A 17027-nucleotide genomic window follows, 5' to 3' on the forward strand; every position below is an offset into this window, starting at 1 on the left:
TAACGATTCATTCTCTGTAAAGTTCCGATGTCTATTACCAGGCAGACTTATATCAGTTAGCAATTTCAGCAGAGGTTGGGGTGACTCCGCCACCTGTTCCACCAGGCCACATTAAATAATGGAGGACGGAAATGTTGGATTTTAGACTGATTGGAAACTAAAAAATCAGCTGGGAGAATCTGCGTGAATGGGAGTCTGGTGGAATGGCGGGATCGATCGCACGGACCGATCTTCATGGCGGTTTTATTTACGGAATCGAGCACAAAGAATGCCAGTGGATCGGACTAAAATAGTCCGTGCACTTCTCTGGATCTAAAGTCTGCGAGTTGTTTATCGCTTGATTAATAATCATAAAATGTTCGAGTGTGATTAAAAGCCGATGGACTTGATTGATTTATTTAAAGGATTTAGACAGGTGGGCTATTATTGGCGGCCATATAATAAGGTTTAGGCATATACCAACACCTGCGCCCTGAAGCTCTTTCTCCCTGTAATACCCCAGATAGACATTGTCCTATCGGGTCTTTACAGCACCACGTACGGGAACAGACCAACAAGCTGCGGAGTCTAGAGACCCGCAACGCCTCTGTGCGCACACGGAATGTACCCCCAATCGAGCGAGGAAGGAGGACTGATTAGATCGGCGGGTAATCCGGTGGACACCTGCATGGAGTCGTCGTCTGACGCAGTTTTCGGTAGCCAAAGCCAAAGCCAACGGCCGAAGCCATTTGTCTATGTCGCAATGATAGGCCATATATACTCGTATTTTGATGCGATATTGACACTCGATTGGCCAATTGGGAGAGATTGGGCCAAAACAAGCCACTTGTGTGGTTCGGCACGGCACGGTGTGGTGGTGCGGGTACCCTCCGAACAATGATTGAATTCCTGCCCTCCAAATCGGGAGCGTATCGTCAAATCCGATCTGCTCCGGCAATACGCGGCTAATCAGGCGTCGTGATTACCATTTAGCTGTTAAACTTAAGTAGTCGATCCGCCGTCTGGGCCCCCGTCCCACCGGCAAACTTCTCCGGCTTCTCCGACTTTTCCGGGGGTGTCCGAGGCGCCTGGGTATAAAAGGCAGCCCCACCTGTTGGCATTCAACAGCTGGCTATACCATGAAAGCTTTCGCCTATGTTTTTGTGGCCCTTTTGGCCTGCGTCGCGGCCTACGAAGTGGAGCTCTTGAGCGAGCAGGAATGGGACCGTCTGGTCGAGCGCAATCGTAAGTGTCCTCCTAGAATCTGAAGTGACCTATATTTACTCTCTTGGGACTCGCACGGCCGCAGCTGCGCAGCCCGACACCCAGGGCCTGATTCTGAACGGATCGGTCAAGAAGGCCATCAAGGGGCTGCTCAACCAGATGCCCTGCGGCTGGCCCGAGTACGGTATCCCCCCACTGGCCCCCTACACCAATGCCAATCTGGAGATCCATCTGGCCGAGTCCGTTGTTGAGTAAGTCAGCGTCTGGAACGCGGATGCGGATTCGGATTCGGAAACGGAAACTAACTACATCTTGAACTCTAGCACGCTGCTGCAGTTCCTGCGCTTCCGCTTCGATGGCTTGGACGACATGGAGATCAAGAAGCTGAAGGTCAGCTACACCTTCAGCAAGAAGGTGCAGTTCCACTTCAACTTCAAGCAGCTGAAGGCCAGCGCCCACTTCCTGAACACCGACACCTTCGTGGACATGCTCCGGCAGCTGGGTCTAAGCGTGCGCTACGAGAGCACCGGCCCCATGTCCTTCGCGCTGGAGAACCTGTCCATCCAGGGCCAGTTCAAGTACAAGATGCCCTTCCTGTTCGGCTCCATCAAGATCTCCAAGTTCCAGTGCACCGTCGGACTGGGCGGCGTGTCTTCCAACATCGGCGGCGTCATGGGCAACGGCAGGATCAACGAGTTCATCAACGACATGATCGACTACGAGGTGCCCGCGTTCATCAACGGCCAGCAGGAGGCCATCAGCAAGCAGATCGAGGAGGTCTTTGTGCCCATTATTAACCAGAAGCTGAAGGGCCACAAGATCTGGTATCTGCTCTCGATGCTGTCCATGGTCTCCGGCAGCTGCAGCCCCACTCCGGCCCCCTGGCTGGCCGTGGAGTCGAGGCGGACAGTCTGAAGAGCAAGCACCAGAAAATAAAAAGCAATTCAACCTCCTACACGACCACGATCTACGTTTTAATTAGCGCATTTCTCCGCCCCATTATCTCCCCGGCCATCCAGTGCCTCCCCGTTATCCTCTTATCGCCCCGGATTTCGATTATTGATTGGATCGGGTATAAAAGACCCTCGCCGGCGGCTAGGCGCTTCAGTAAGCATTTACTAACAGCCACACAGCCACATAGCCACAATCAACATGCGTTTCCTGGTAGTCTTGGCCTGCCTGGTGGCAGTCTGTGCCGCCGGCACCCTGCCCAATCGGGTAGAGCAGCGTCTGCTCGAGTTGGCCGACCAGAATGGCGACATCGATCTCTTCGCCGAGCCCGAGCAGGGTGTGGAAGGTAAGACTCCTCCCGACCCCCCATCCGACACCTTGGACAGTTGAATAAATGTGGAGATCGCCATTTATGCCCGCAGTTGCCCCCCAATTCATTCTGTCGTGGCAAGCACGCCGCTTCATCCGCAAGCTGCAGAAGCAGATGGAATGCGGCTGGCCGCAGTACGGCATCCCCGTGCTGGCCCCTCTCCGCGTCAACGAGTTCGACCTGGACTTCAAGCGCGGCATCTTCGAGACCCTCAACAACGTGTTCCACCTGAAGATCGCCGGCCTGGACGACTTCAAGATCACCAAGTTCAAGCTGAACATCATCACCAGCAAGGTGACCTTCGACTTTCTGTTCAAGAACATCGACACCACCGCCGAGAGGTACAGCACTGACACCCTGATCGACGCCCTGCGCCAGCTGGGCCTGTCCGTCGAGTACGAGGGCACCGGGGACCTGCTCTTCGACCTGAACAACCTCCGCATTGCCGGCACCCTCAAGTACAAGCTGCCCATGTTGTGGGGCTCCGCCAAGATCACCTCGCTGAAGACCACCATCTCGCTGGAGTCCGTCGAGTCGGACATAAGCGGCTTCATGGGCCACGGCAAGATCAACCGCGCCATCAACAGGCAGCTGGAGAATGTGGTGGTCAAGGCCATCAACGAAAACCAGCAGGCCATCTCCGACACCATCGAGGACACCATCGTGCCACCCGTGAACAAGATGCTCAAGGGCAAGGACTTCTGGACTCTTGTGGACCTGATCCTCTCCAGCAGCGATGGCGAGAAGGAGGACGATCCAATTGTCGTCGACTGTGACCCCCAAGCCGATCCCTGGGCCTAAGCTCATCATCCTAGCGCTTTCAATAAAAACTTTGTCGAGATAATGAATTCCTAATGTGCGAATATGTACAAACAAAATGCATGTCCTGTGCATGACGAGGTATATTGATGATCTACTCGAGACTGGGGTCGAGGCTCGGTGCAAAAAAAAAAAATAAACAGCATACCTGTCGTGTGCATGACGAGGGACATTGAGGGTCGTCCCGAGACGCACGACAAAAACACTTTGTTCACGTCGTGTGCATGATGCGCCATTTTGATGCTAGATTCGACTCTCGCCGATAAGGGTTGGTTTTTCTCTGTTGTTGTATGCCCTAAATCCCGGCATCTTGAGGAACGATCGGATGTTTTATTTGAATGTGTGTGCAGGGTGTCCGAGGATCGCATGGACTGGACGTCTGACTTTTCGCTATCTTTGAAGGGAACACCTGAAGCTAATCCAATCTTATCGATGCCCCAGCGCTACTTAAGTGGCTAATCGTTTTGGCTGATTGCAGGGGCGTTGGTTGGGTCTAGCTTCTGGCTGATTTGGGAATCGGTAGTTCAGCAGTTCAGTACTCGCTTTCACCATGAGAAGTTACTGTGTGATATTTGTGGCTCTGCTCTGCTGCTCCTTGGGCTCCTCGAAGCTCTTCGATGATCAGCTCCGTGAGCTGACGGAGTTCCTGCGCCTGCAGATGCGTTGCGGCTATCCGCCACGGGGTGTGCCGGTGCTGGCCCCCGCCCAGATAGCCTACCAGCAGGTGGCTCTTGCCACCGAGAGCCTCGGGTAAGAGTCGGCATGGGTGAATGGACATGGCGAATATACAACCAGATAACACTTTGCTGTGCAGGTGCCGGGGAAACTTCACGGAACTAACGCTGGAGGGTCTGGACGGCTACGAGTTCGCGAAGCTCGAGTGGAACAACATTCTGCACACAATCAAGTTCGACATCAACTTCCCGCGGGTGTCCGTGAGGAGCTCCAAGTACATGCTCGACATTCTGGCCCGGCTCTTCGGCTCCGACTTCGCCCTGTGGGGCGACGGTGTCTTCAGCCTGGAGCTGATCGACTTCCGGGCCCATGGCAGCTTCGTCATCCGCCCCACGACAGCCAGCAGCGGAGTGTACGTGAAGAGCTGGCAGGTCAACTGGCAGCTGGGCGAGGCCCGGTCCCAGACGACGGGCATCATGAACAGTCGCCTCTATACGAAGTTCGTCAACGATCTGGTCAAGGACTACTTGGAGCTCCTGGTCAACGACAATCCCGCAGAGGTCTCCCAGTTCATGGAGGGTCTCATTGTGCCGCCCCTGAATGCGGTGCTGGAGAATGTGGCCTGGTACGAGATAACCGCCATCATTCTGGGCCTGGTCGATGGTGTACTGCCGGTGGAGCCGATTTGCTGATTGCTGATTAGCTGGCTCATCAGATCAGCTGCTTTGAAAAGTGCTGAAAAGTGAATAAAAATGTCTTGAAATCGAACTGATCTCTGGCTTTTCTGTGTGGTTTTCTCTCTCACAGAGTAGCTTTGCAGTAAAGTTCTATCTTTCTCTTTATCGGTAGCTTTCTCCTAGTGAGACTCGTTGTATAATTCTGGGACTTTCCACGTTTGACTGTGGCACAGAACAGAGGATATTTAAGCTAGATCTAAGTTTAATTTTTGGATTACTTGTGGGTGCTTTGCAATATTTTTGGCTCTTCCGACATGAGAACACCCAATATTCGGTTCCATCTTCAGTAGATCGTCTTCAGTCTAAATGGTGCTTTCGGACTCAAATTCGAAGGCCATCTTCCTGGTTTTTTGCGGGCCACTGATTAAGGTGTTTAAGACTGACTACAGTTTAGAAGAATCAAGTAGATCAAATCTGTAGGACATTCCCAATTCTTGGCTTACTTGACGTGTGTCTGTTACTGACGCAAAAATAGATCAAAACAATCCTCGAAGCGGATTGCACATGGAATTACTCTTTGAGCTCAATCGGTGCAGAACTTTTTGGCGTTTTAGAAGGATACAAAAACCAGCACCGGTAACATTTTCATATAAGCTTATACGATTTCTTCCCTAATGAATTCCTTTTCCATCTCTTTGCAGGTAAGCTCGACTAGATTTCCGCATTATTGTGAGTGAGTATATAATGAAATTCCATCGGGACTCTAATCGTTTTTGGCCATAAATTAAGGCTGATATTTGTGGACAGAGAGCGAGTGGAAGAGAGAGAGGGAGAAAGAAGCAAAGTCCATAATCGGATTTGGGAAACGCCAGCAGGACATCTCAATACCCGACCTCGAGCCACGACCCGAAGCACGAGCCTGGTGAACAGCAGGAGGTCAACGGGTGGTCCCATGACCCGTGGTCCCGTCCGTTGCGACGGTCCAACACTTTCGAGCCTCAGGATTTGCGAGTGGCAGATGGTTTTTCCACACTCTTTCATTCGGTTTCCCTTTTTTTAGATGCTCTTGTGTCTGATGTCATCATTTGTTGTTAATTAGTGCAAAATACTCTAGGAGAAAGAATCTCTGATCTCTCTGCCACCCCCTCCACTTCTCCACATTCCTCATTTCCCATTCCCCATTCCCCCATTCAGTTCTCTAAAAGAAGAAATTGAAATTCGATTTGGCTCATTTCATTTGCAATTTATGGGCCATCTTGTGCCCGTACTCTAGGTTCTGTTCTGTTCTGTTCAGTTCGGTTCGGTTCTGTTTTGTTCGCTTCCCCCTGGGACACACCTTGCTTGCTGGCTGGTTCTTGAGTTTGTCATAATGCAAAAATGAAACACAGCCGTTCGTCGCTTTTTGTTCCGAGTACGAGTCCGAGTACGTGCTCGGTGCCCGTCTGGGAGATGAGAAGAGGATGCTGCTGGTGTCCTGCTGCTTGCGGCATTGTCTTCGAGGAAGTTTTACGACCTACCGGACAGGACAGTCTGTTGCATTGTGGATTGTGCATTGTGCAGTGTGCAGTGTGTCCTTGCGGCCGCTCTGATGGCGGACTGACTGTCTGACTTTGTGGCCGCAGTCCAGCCCGAGTTGCCGTTTCAGTCCCAGCCAGCAAGTTTCGCATCCATTTGTTGACATTTACGATGCAATTTTCTAAGAGTCATTAAATTCCTCCGCGAAGCCCCTCGGCCGTCTGCTTCGTGGCCCACTTTGATTAGCCCCGATTTGTGTGTGTGTTGACCACAGACGAGGCCCCGTCCCGTCCCAGTCGCCATCTCCATTCGCTTTCAATGGGAGACCCACTCTTGAGAGAGTATGTGCCCGCGGCTCGCTCGATGGGTGGCTGCTCAGCTGGAAGTAGGAAGTAGGAAGGGCCCAGAAAGGACCTTTATGCGCTCCTAAGAGTGATATTCGAACTTTATTGCTTTGCTCCTTAGAATCGAAGCTGATTTTGGTTACTCTTTCCCGGAAAATAATGATGTAACGGCCCGACTTTACCTCATTGGCCACATTTTAGTAGAATAATTACCTGGGGTCCTGTGCATAGTTATCCTTTAAGTGCCACTCATCTGCTCCCCTTGAACGAGTCCTCTTCTGAGGCCTCGCCATATCTCTGTGGCTGGGGAATGGATGCCCAAAAACCCAGCCTAAATTGCCAGAGTTTTCTTCGCTCTTCGTTCTTTGGGCTTTTGGCTTTCCCCTTTCGCCCGGCACTCTCTCTCCCACCTCTCGAGTGCCAACAGCCACAGGGCTAATTGAAAGCGAGTAAGGCTCGCCTTGGCTTTTCATTTTGCTTTTCATTTTCCTCACCGGCGAATGGCGTAAATATTTGCATTGAGAGCAACCCCTTGGATACCCAGAAATTGGGGTTAATTTAAAATTTATGATGCGCCGAATTGTCGAGTACTCGAATTAGGATTCATTAAGGGGCAACGGCAAGAGGCAAATAAATCAGAGAGTGCCAGGATGTACAGGCCCTTACCTCATTCCGTGGCACATGGAATCGCGTCTTTTTGTTAACTTAAAGACGCTGCTGTCGTTGTCTCTTCGTCCCGTCGTCCCGTCGTCCCGTCGTCCTGTCGTCTCGTCGTCTCTCTTGTTGCGCATTAACCCCATTTGGGTTTAATTTGAAACGTAGTAAGATCGCGACTTTGTATCTGTAGCCCTTCTCCTGTATCTGTGCCCCTTCCGCGGCCTTCCAATTGTCCTGGCCAAGTCAACGGTGAGTAAAAGGAGAGAGAGGCAGAGGCAGGGGCACACGGACTCGCTGTAATTGAGCAGCGCAATTTCCCCGAAAATCGCACGCGAAGAAAAGGTGCGCTGTCCTGTAAAAGAACAGCCGAACAGCCGAACCGCCGATAAGGAAATCGCAGCAGAAGGATGCTGCAGCAATCCTTAGCTGCTCTGCTTTTTATTTTTTCAATTAAGGATGATATGCCCCTGCACTCATCCTTGGGCTCGTCTCCGTCTCAGTCTCCGTCTCAGTCTCAGTTTCAGTATCGAATGTGTTTCACGGGCTGAAGTCAAGTCAAGCTGAAAATTGCGCATTTGCTGGGTGGAACGGCTGCTGGAAGTTCCTCGCTTGCTGGAATTGGAAGTTCGGGTGCTGGCGAGGCTGGTGTCCTGGAGGGCTGTCCAAAGTTTTGCCTAACAGGATTACAAGTACCGCCTCTGCCTGCAGTCTCCTGTGTCGCCTGTGCAGCCTGTATGCCCCCTCCCTCTCTCTTTTTGCTGAGGTGGGAAGGATGGGAATCAATCAATTTGTTGCTCTGCTGGCTGCTCTAATTGAGAAATTCCTTGGGATAGTTGGATGGAGGATTATGTTCACGAGAGACAGAGGTCCTTGGGGGCCTTTAATTTCTCATTACTTACACATCTTTAAAGTCGTTTCTTTTTCATTGCATCCATCGCGATTCATGGACTTTCTCCCTTCATTCGACTCTCATCTGCAGCTAATCGAAGCGCTTGAACTTTTCTGCTGGTACTTCTAATGAATCCTGCCCACATACTCCCATTCACCTCTCGAGCAATCCATCCATCCATCAATCAGTGATTAATCCTTGCCCCGGACGCACACAAGGAGTCGCTAACAAACATTGAATATGACTTATTAGCCCTTTGACAGCTGTCAAACTAAAGGCAAACCAAAGGACACGCATTGAGACAGCCACTTGCATTGGTCGCGATTCCGTTTCCATTTCCATATCCATATCCACATCCACATCCACATCCACAGCCGGTATATCGGAGAGAATATCTCAACAAAAGCGACTCAAGCTGCCCCATTAACATGACAATGAGGGAGGTGGTGTCCTGCCGTTATCCTTCTGCGTCGTACGGCCTTCGAGCACTGCCAAGGACACCCATGCTGGGCGGGCAGCTGCCTTAGGGGATATACGTATCCGTATCTCAGGAATGCGCTTTGATGTGACACTTTTGTCAGATGTTTACACCTTTAACCCTTTGGCGCCATTGTCTGGTCGCAGGGTCGCAGGGTCGCAGGGTCCCCGACCCCCGACCCTGCTCGACCCCTCGAAATGCTACAGAATACAATCTATGCTCGAATTGTGCGCTGAGTTTTGTTAATTTGATGTTTAATTAGTGCCATTTGTTTGGATTTATGTCCCTTAAAGGGATCTTCAACAAACCTCTTGCGCGATCCTTGAATGTGAGATAAATAAAGCGCCAGTGGAAGCTCAGCATTGATCGGCATATCAATGGAGGATACTGCCTCAAACTTGATGAACTTCTGGTGTACCAAAATATCTGACATTCTAAAGTTCTTCCAGTTTCTGGGCAGTATTCCGTCAGCGAAACCTGAGGCAATATTTCGATGTGACTAATCCAAAATCAGCATCCGTTCGCAGTGGACAAACAGCAAGGCAATGATCGGCAGCAAGAAGGTGGCACCTGCCAGTCCGCCATTCTTGGAGCGAAGAGAGGCCCTTCTTGCCCTTCAAGAGGTGTGGGGCCGCCTCCAAATTGCTGGTGGCATGACGCCTCTTCACCTGCCTACTGCCCTCCACGTCCGTTGTCTGCTTCTCCATTGGCCGTTGGCGGTACCGTTAAATGCAATATCAATAGAAAATTGTTCAGAAGGTAAAACACTTTGGAATTTACCAAAAATATATATTTTTTTTTTAATTTAATGCAAATTTAATGCGCGGAACAATCATTTCTTGGGTTTATAAAAGATACAAAATATGCTGTTAGCCGATGTTTGCCATTGTTCTGGGATTTAATATGTAGGAATACACTTTGGAGAAGAGGAATTCTATAAAAAAAATAAAAAAAACATTTGCTGCCTTCAACAGGTTTCAACATCAAAGCCAATGAAATGTTATGTCAATTGATTAAATTTTATTAACTTCATTAATTTAGATAATAATATCGGATTTAATTTTAATTTATTGGCCTTTGTGGAATAGGATGGTTTTTAGACATTTTCTTGTTTGATAATGTATATCGTAAAAAATACTTTGTGGAATAAAGGAATATGATATTAAAATATTAGAAGAAATACCTAACAGGCTTACGAGTTTTTGCTAAGTTCAATGGTATTTTTGTATTAAAATGTTATAATATTATATTCAATTTTTTGGAACTAATTAGATTTATTAGTTTGAACCTTGGGTGAAATGTCCATTTGTTATTGGAAAAATGCTTTGAAAGAGGCGAACAATTTGGGGGTTGCCTATCATATGATGATTCCCTCTTTAAGAGTAGTAGAGTTGTAGTAGATCAAAAAAATATAAAATATTAATAGCCTTGCTGTTTTCCGCTGGAAAGACAGACGCGATGGAGGGAGATCCTCAGAAGCGGACTGGTGGCTGCTCGGGAATAGAGTCTCCATCAAAATAGATTATTAAAATGATTCAAATAGCTTGAGGGGATCTCTCCCGATGCAAGCCTGACTCCCATTAACGATTTCCTTTGACCCTCTCACCCCATTTTCCATCCCAAACCATAACGAAATAAAGTTATTGCCGCCTGTCAGCGGCTCTGGCAACAGACTCAAACCCCGCCCCGAAGCGCCCCGAGATCATTCGTCAAAATTATGTCAAATCATGCAAGCGGCTGTAAAAAATGTCGGCTCTAAAATTCCGCAGGAGGATAAACAAAAGCAAAAAAAATAACAGAAAATGCTAATGAAAATCAATGCAAAACTGCACAAAATTCGTGTGCAACCGCCAAGACGTCATCCTTGTCCATGACGCATGAGCAGCTGCCACAAAAAAAAAACACACACACAGACACGGAGGCACACACAGAGACATGAAGCTGTCATGTCAGACCGCAGTCCTTTTCTGACAGACAACAATTACAGTTTTCCTTCGTGGCAACTGCAGCGTCATTCGTGGTCCTCGGAGGAGAGCTCATCATATTTTCCTTGCGGCTGCCTTCTGCCTTCTGCTGGCTGATTTGCATTTTTAATCTCATAAGGATGTGCTGGGTATTGTCCTTAAAACTGTAATTTTTTCGAATGCCGACTGCCGACTGCCGCCGTTGCCGTTGCCGTGTGGTTACTCAAGCTGCAAGCCATGAAGATCACGGAAAAAAATCACAGCCAAGGAATGGAAAAAAATCAGCCCCCCGGTAGGTCGTCCCTGTCTCCGTCTCCTCTCCGATCTACATATGTTTAATCCTGGATTTCTGACACGACAGACACACCAGGAGAGGGATTGCTGTCAGTCTGTCTGTCTGACTGCTCTGTGCCTGCCTGTAGTCCTGTAATCCCGACTGTCTTAGGACGCCCCGTTCCATGTCCCGTCCCGTCACGTTACGCTTGAATAATTACAAGTAATTAAAGTTCCTTCGTCCTCCCTACGTGGCATCAACTCCGTTTAGCTTTCGTGTTGTCGGGATTAGGAGTCAAGCGGATTCCCCTCTCGCATCTAATGTTTGCTGACAGATCCTGCGGATGGAAACATGGGAAGGAAGTGCCTGTCCCTGTCCCTGTCCCTGTCGCTGTTCTGTGGAATCCCATTTTTGAATCGAATCATCTTTGATGGCTTACGAGTACTTTCAGCAGTCGAGAGCTTTCTTTCAAAATAAGATACAATGAACCCAAAGACTCCTAAGATTGCTCAATCCATTATCTGTTTCCTCCAATTGCCTCTTATCTTCCTGACCTGATCTGATCCTTTTTTTGCGGTTGCGGCTGTGGTTCCTCACTCAACATCAGATACGAAACGTTTAACTTTTTGTGGTGTCACAGAAGTTCCTTTTACGAGACACTGATCTCTGGGATTGCCGTTCAGTCTGGACACAACGGTAAGCGATCTGTTTTTTATCTGCCGTATCTGCGCCTTGCGGAGGGACGAGGAACGAAATAAATCATAGAAAACTTAACAAAATCGAATGACAACACAAATCATGTGAAAGTAATTTCTTAGATGAGAGCACACCGATAAAGGACACAAAGGAAAAAAAAGGAAAGGAAACAAAAAACGGATCGGAAAACCTCAGGAAAAGTCTGTTCCTTGATGTCATCAAACTTCAATCAATTTGCGGTTTTGATGCCTGCTACGAATTATTTGCAACGGATCAGCGGCCTGCACTTGAGTGCTACACGCAGGCGCAAGGTCCTTGGCGAGGCCCAGATCATTAATCATCTTGCATCCCCCATCCTCCGTGTGTGCAGAGTTTTTCGGCTAATGATGGGGATCTTTTTTGCCAACCAATGAATGGAGTGGACAGGCGACAGGCGACAGGCACCGCTCGACTTCTGCGATGTTCAACACGAATCGCAACGATCATTAATGGGCAACTTCTGGTCAATGGATTGATCCTGCATTCATAGATCTCAGGGCCTACGTTTCACGTGCGGTTTCCAGCACCATTAATCATCCGAAGAGAGTTCTGTTAATGGAAATTTGCCTAAATGGATTTGTCGTTGTGCGAATACGAAGAATGGCCAAGCAAATATTAAGGACAGCTATATGTCCCACTTGATTTGTAATAGAACTAAGGCTTTCCACATTTAACATAATTTTGGCAGAAATGAATGGAAATGTTTGGATTAGAATGGATGCCAGTAGGGCTTGTAGGTCTCTCACAGCTTACACGATTTGTGATGGAATAATAAGTGGAATAAGTGCTCAAATTTATCGCATAAATTACTCACATTAGACTAGGAATTTTAGGAAGATATTCAAAATATACTCTGGAGTGCTATTTTTATTATTTTTTAAACTAAATAAACTACATCCTAAACAAAATGTATTTAAAATGTACCGTAGTGCACGTACATTTTTTACTGCATTAAAGGAGAATCAGCAATTCAAATAACATTGAATTTTTAAGCGCTCGCGCTAAAGCTGTAGCTGAGAAAGGAGCCGTAAGCGGAGCTCAACTAAAGGAGCTTTAAAAATTAAACATGGAGCTTTTCCAGCCAGCTTTAGCTTGGCTGGGTGCGCAGTGCGCCGTCATTATGCAAATCATTTGTGGGAATGAGGCGGATCGGACATCTGTATTTAATTACATACTTATACAAGCTGCTAAAAAAAAAGATAATAGCTGTCATAGCACCGAGCTATCGTAGCAATCAGCTTTAAGATAAACGAGGGGGAACGTTGTGAGTTGCTGCGGACACCGCAACTCTACAGTTATACCCGATACTAAGTCAGTATGGCTCTCCTACGGCAGACGCTGCTAATATTAAACGACACGACAAAGAGTGCTTGCGAGAGAGACAGAAAATCAGTCTGAGCGTGACGTCGGGCGCTGCGTAGCCACTGCAAATTGATTTCTTGCTTTTGGCTACAAAATGATTAGATCTGATCCAGTTTCAGCAATCTCATGGATATGGTCAATATCTATGATTCTGCGTTTTTAGTTTTCTCGCAATATTGTGGATGCAACAGATTTTCGTGATTTGTGGCGGCTGAAGGGGGTGGGGCGAAGTTTTGAAATATTCTTGTAGCAGTGACATATCACAGAAGTCTGGATCCAAAACATTGTTGCTCTAGCTCTTATAGTCTTTGAGCACTAGGCGCTAATAGGGACGGACAGACAGGACTCAATCGACTCGGCTATTGATGCTGATCAAGAATATATATACTTTATGGGGTCGGAAACGATTCCTTCTGGACGTTACACACATCCACTTTTACCACAAATCTAATATCACCCAATACTCATTTGGAGTATCGGGTATAAAAAGCCATCCTTGATCGATCAATCACCTGATTTGGGTGAGCTTTCGAAGTTGTCAGTACAGCTAGCTGTGTGTGTGCGCACTTGCGCCGGTGTAGTGTGAAGTTTTTTCTGAGCTTTAAGCTGACCGTATGACGTTTGAGCTTTCGCTCTCTCTTTGTGTGTTTCTGCCTCCGACACTAGTCCATAGATCACACACAAGCGAGATGGCAACAGTGATAATTAAATTGTGCTCGAAAAACGCAGCAGCGGGTGGACAAAAGTCACAAAAGCTCCACGTGCCGCTCCGCATGCACCGTTTACAACCAGCTTTAAATAAGTTTTCGACTCCGCCTTCGGCGACAGAGTGCGCGGGCCTAAAACCGAACATTTGTGTGCTCCCGAAAGACAGGAGTAACGGAAAGCAGACAGAAAACCTTCAATTATTCGAAAAGCTGGGAATAAAAGAGGTTTTTCCAAAACATTAGGAATTGCTTGGAATTGGCCAATTTGATAATTAAGGGAAGAGAAGGGAAGGAAAGGGAAGGGAAGGGACAATTTTTGGTTGATATTGAATGAAAACATGTTAGAACGTAAAAAATGACTTAACAACAGCATTCACCGAGGAGTGGGGAAAATTAGGCCGGAATTCACAGGAAAATTAGTCCAATCGATGCAAAATAAGCTGAATAAAGTTAGAAACAATAAACAACTGGTTCTTTAAAGATTCGAGCCACTGTACATCCGCTCTACTGTCACATGTTACACTATGTTATTCCCTGTCAGAATCAAATACAACTATTAACTAAAGCACACTGTTCTTTTGAACATTAACCTTTTGTGTCGCTTCTTAAAATTGATGGAAAAGGAATAATAGCTCAACCTTCTCTGTTGTCACTCACTTTGATGGTACTTTTCAATGCATCAGCACGATTAGATCCCGCGTCTTTTTCCATTTCTCCCATAATTATTAGATTATATTCCTTCAAAATACCTCATTCCCTAATACACGATTCGCATCCTTCTATTACCACAAATTACGAGGTTCCACACCTCTCGCCGCGTGTAAATATTCCGCCTCTGGATCCGCATCGGAGCTCGGTTATTATGAGTTTCAGATCAACAAAGTTTGCTCGAACTCAGACTGGGTGGAGTTTCTCTCGGGGAGCGTTGCTATGCAGATCCTGGCACCGGTTAGCCGTAGGAAGTCCTGAACGCAGTTCGCCTAAAGTTTTTTTCCTCCAGGGGCGACCGCCAACTGTGCGAGGGCACAATTATTAGCACTTAGGCGACACATTCAGGCCTATTTCGTGCTCTTTATCCTGGCACTGTTGCCTCTTCCTCATCCACTTCCAGGGCCTGTTCCAGTTGCTCTTCCTGTCCCCGCTCCCGCTGCCGCTCCCGTTCTGAGACGGGGGCAACCCTTAAGGCAGCCGCACAAGTGTCGATGACACTTGGAGGGATTTTTTCGGTGGCTGCTCACCGCAGCCCGCCAACGGCCAACGGCAAACGGCCAACGGCCAACGGCAGGGGCAGGATATGCAACGTTGCACGTTCGAGTTGTGGCAAGGAGCTGTTCCTGTTGCTGTTGCTGTTGCTGTCAGGTAAAAGGGGTAGGGCCAGGCCGCGTCCTGGCAAACACTTAAGCCAAAGTTAAACGCTTCGAGTGCTGTATTCTTGTTTTTGTTTGCGTATTCCCGTTCCCCCCATCTCGCTCTTATTTTCGGCTGTGTATTTTTTCTTAGGGCACAGCAGGAGACATCTTCGTCCTGGCGGCTCCTCCGTTCGCTTCTTTTTCGGGCCGAGCCAGAAACCTAAATCAATACGAACTTCGTTTTAATTCGCTTAAATTGCCGGCAGGACATCCCCGACAGGGCTGGGCTGGGCTGGGCTCAGCTCAGCAGCAGACTCTTTGTGCGAAATCCCGGAAGGATTGCTCGACAATTGTTTGTCCCGCGCTGTTGTCACAGCTCTAAGCGCTTTAATTTTGATTGCATTCGATTTGTTGTTGCTCTTGTTTTTCCCTTCTTCCTCGATGTTTGCACAACTCTTTGACAAATTCACAGGCTTCTTTTCCTTTCCGTCCGCCGACATCCCATCCCATCCCAACCGAACCGAACCGAACCAATCCGACCCCATCTCAGGCAGCATCCTTGGCCTCAGCCTGCGCCTTCGGGCGGTTTTCGCAATTTTCTTGCGGCCCGAAGAAAAGGATTAACTATTTAGGTTTTTCCGTGTCCGTTCTTGTCCCGAGGAAGTAGCCGCCTGAATGTCTGTGTCCTCTCCCTCTCCCTCTTGCCGTGTCGTCCTTCCTGCGCTCTGGGCTGAGAATGTTGAATGTTTGGCCGTTTGTAAGGAACTCATTTCATTTCATTCACTATTTCTGGGAGGCTTAGGACTGGAGTTGAGACGGCGACTATGACAGGCTTTTCGCAATTTTCGGTCTGGAAATTCCAGCTCAGACGTCTGTTGGGGTTTCTGTAAAAGGCGGCTATCGCTGGGATTTTGTGGTTTATCCTTTCTTTTGATGCACTCTAATTGATGTTGAAATGTTCCAAAGTGCAGCAAATTCTAGATGTGTGCTCTGTATCTTTAGTTTTTTAATAAATATACGAGTATCTATATGGAATACTTCTCATTGAAGTAACAAAATCCTTTTATTCAAATCAAATCCCGAACAATATATCCCTTCTTGGGGTGAAATCCATCTATCTATCTATCAGCTATCTATCATGTATCTGAGTATTGTACATTGTACATATATATTTATATTCATATTCATCTGTATCTATCATTATCTATATATGTATCTTTAATTTATCTAACTATATATCTTTATTTTATGTATCTATCTTTCATCTTTTATTCAATGACCAATACGTTGGATGCTCAACGGATGTTTGGGCTCTTCCCAGGCCAAATACTGAGTGGAGTTCTGAGGAATCTGTGGATGTGCACCCGTGAATGTTTCGTTCTCGCACGGAGAATGGATTCCCATCCCGAACATCAATCGATTCAATGTTTTTGCAATGCATGTGTTGTGTGTTTTTTTTAGCGCATTTTGGTCGTCAGGGCGTGCTCTGTTTTGGCCTTCGGGAGGAGACATGTCCACATTGACGTTGACAGAATGTCAGTCTGGGATTTATGGGCTGGCAGGTAGGCCGAATGGATGGACGGATGGCTCTAGAAAAAGGAGAACAACGTGCGGCGGACGGCCATTCATTGACTTGTCCGTGTGTCTGTGCGCGTTGGCCATTTTCGGGGCTTGATCCTGTTGATCCAGCAGAAATCCCTTTAGCTTGGCTTTTTCAAGTAATTAGTCGCCTGTCAGCATTTGGTTTGTGCTGGGCCCGGGCCCTGGCCAACGAGAGATTTGGGACAAACACCTGCACTCACAAACACACAAACACTCACACATGCCCGTGGCATGGGCAACTCCTCGGCCATGTCCTGCGGCAGACTATGCGGCAATCTATCGGCAACAATGTGGAGAGGACTCGCTGGCAGGGCATGCTGCCGTTCGACCTACATTTGATGGAATGTCCTCCTGTCCTCCTGTCCTGTGCCAAATGAGAAATCGCCTCCTCCATTGTGCTGCTCTGCTCCCGTTTACTGCTTACATAAAAAGGATAATACAGCAGCGCAGTCAGTC

General features: G+C 47.8%; 4 protein-coding genes across 4 annotated transcripts in view; all 4 read left to right on the forward strand.

Moving 5' to 3' along the window:
• CenG1A (Centaurin gamma 1A) overlaps positions 1 to 17027 on the forward strand; it is a 61477-nt gene that overhangs the window by 9418 nt on the left and 35032 nt on the right. The gene's annotated exons all lie outside the window — the stretch shown is intronic.
• On the forward strand, positions 1089 to 2158 carry LOC4816357 (uncharacterized). The gene is made up of 3 exons (XM_001356198.4): positions 1089 to 1224; positions 1289 to 1454; positions 1527 to 2158. The coding sequence occupies exons 1-3, from the start codon at positions 1119 to 1121 to the stop codon at positions 2116 to 2118; spliced, it is 864 nt and encodes a 287-aa protein (XP_001356234.2). The 5' UTR covers positions 1089 to 1118; the 3' UTR covers positions 2119 to 2158.
• On the forward strand, positions 2304 to 3372 carry LOC4816702 (uncharacterized). Its single transcript, XM_001356197.4, has 2 exons — positions 2304 to 2500; positions 2577 to 3372. Exons 1-2 carry the CDS (start codon positions 2356 to 2358, stop codon positions 3323 to 3325), a joined length of 894 nt encoding a protein of 297 aa, XP_001356233.1. The 5' UTR covers positions 2304 to 2355; the 3' UTR covers positions 3326 to 3372.
• On the forward strand, positions 3863 to 4786 carry LOC4816759 (uncharacterized). The gene is made up of 2 exons (XM_001356196.4): positions 3863 to 4093; positions 4158 to 4786. Exons 1-2 carry the CDS (start codon positions 3894 to 3896, stop codon positions 4708 to 4710), a joined length of 753 nt encoding a protein of 250 aa, XP_001356232.2. The 5' UTR covers positions 3863 to 3893; the 3' UTR covers positions 4711 to 4786.

The sequence above is a fragment of the Drosophila pseudoobscura genome, chromosome 4, assembly GCF_009870125.1.
Source record: "Drosophila pseudoobscura strain MV-25-SWS-2005 chromosome 4, UCI_Dpse_MV25, whole genome shotgun sequence".
Taxonomy (NCBI): Eukaryota; Metazoa; Arthropoda; class Insecta; order Diptera; family Drosophilidae; genus Drosophila; species Drosophila pseudoobscura.

Excerpts from the sequence above, each read along its gene's own strand:
- LOC4816357 (XM_001356198.4), top strand. The coding sequence starts at position 1,119 with ATGAAAGCTTTCGCCTATGTTTTTGTGGCCCTTTTGGCCTGCGTCGCG. Across the intron at positions 1,225-1,288 it reads CCGTCTGGTCGAGCGCAATC|CTGCGCAGCCCGACACCCAG; the intron begins GTAAGTGTCCTC and ends GCACGGCCGCAG. Across the intron at positions 1,455-1,526 it reads CTGGCCGAGTCCGTTGTTGA|CACGCTGCTGCAGTTCCTGC; the intron begins GTAAGTCAGCGT and ends CTTGAACTCTAG.
- LOC4816702 (XM_001356197.4), top strand. The coding sequence starts at position 2,356 with ATGCGTTTCCTGGTAGTCTTGGCCTGCCTGGTGGCAGTCTGTGCCGCC. Across the intron at positions 2,501-2,576 it reads GCCCGAGCAGGGTGTGGAAG|TTGCCCCCCAATTCATTCTG; the intron begins GTAAGACTCCTC and ends TTATGCCCGCAG.
- LOC4816759 (XM_001356196.4), top strand. The coding sequence starts at position 3,894 with ATGAGAAGTTACTGTGTGATATTTGTGGCTCTGCTCTGCTGCTCCTTG. Across the intron at positions 4,094-4,157 it reads CTTGCCACCGAGAGCCTCGG|GTGCCGGGGAAACTTCACGG; the intron begins GTAAGAGTCGGC and ends TTTGCTGTGCAG.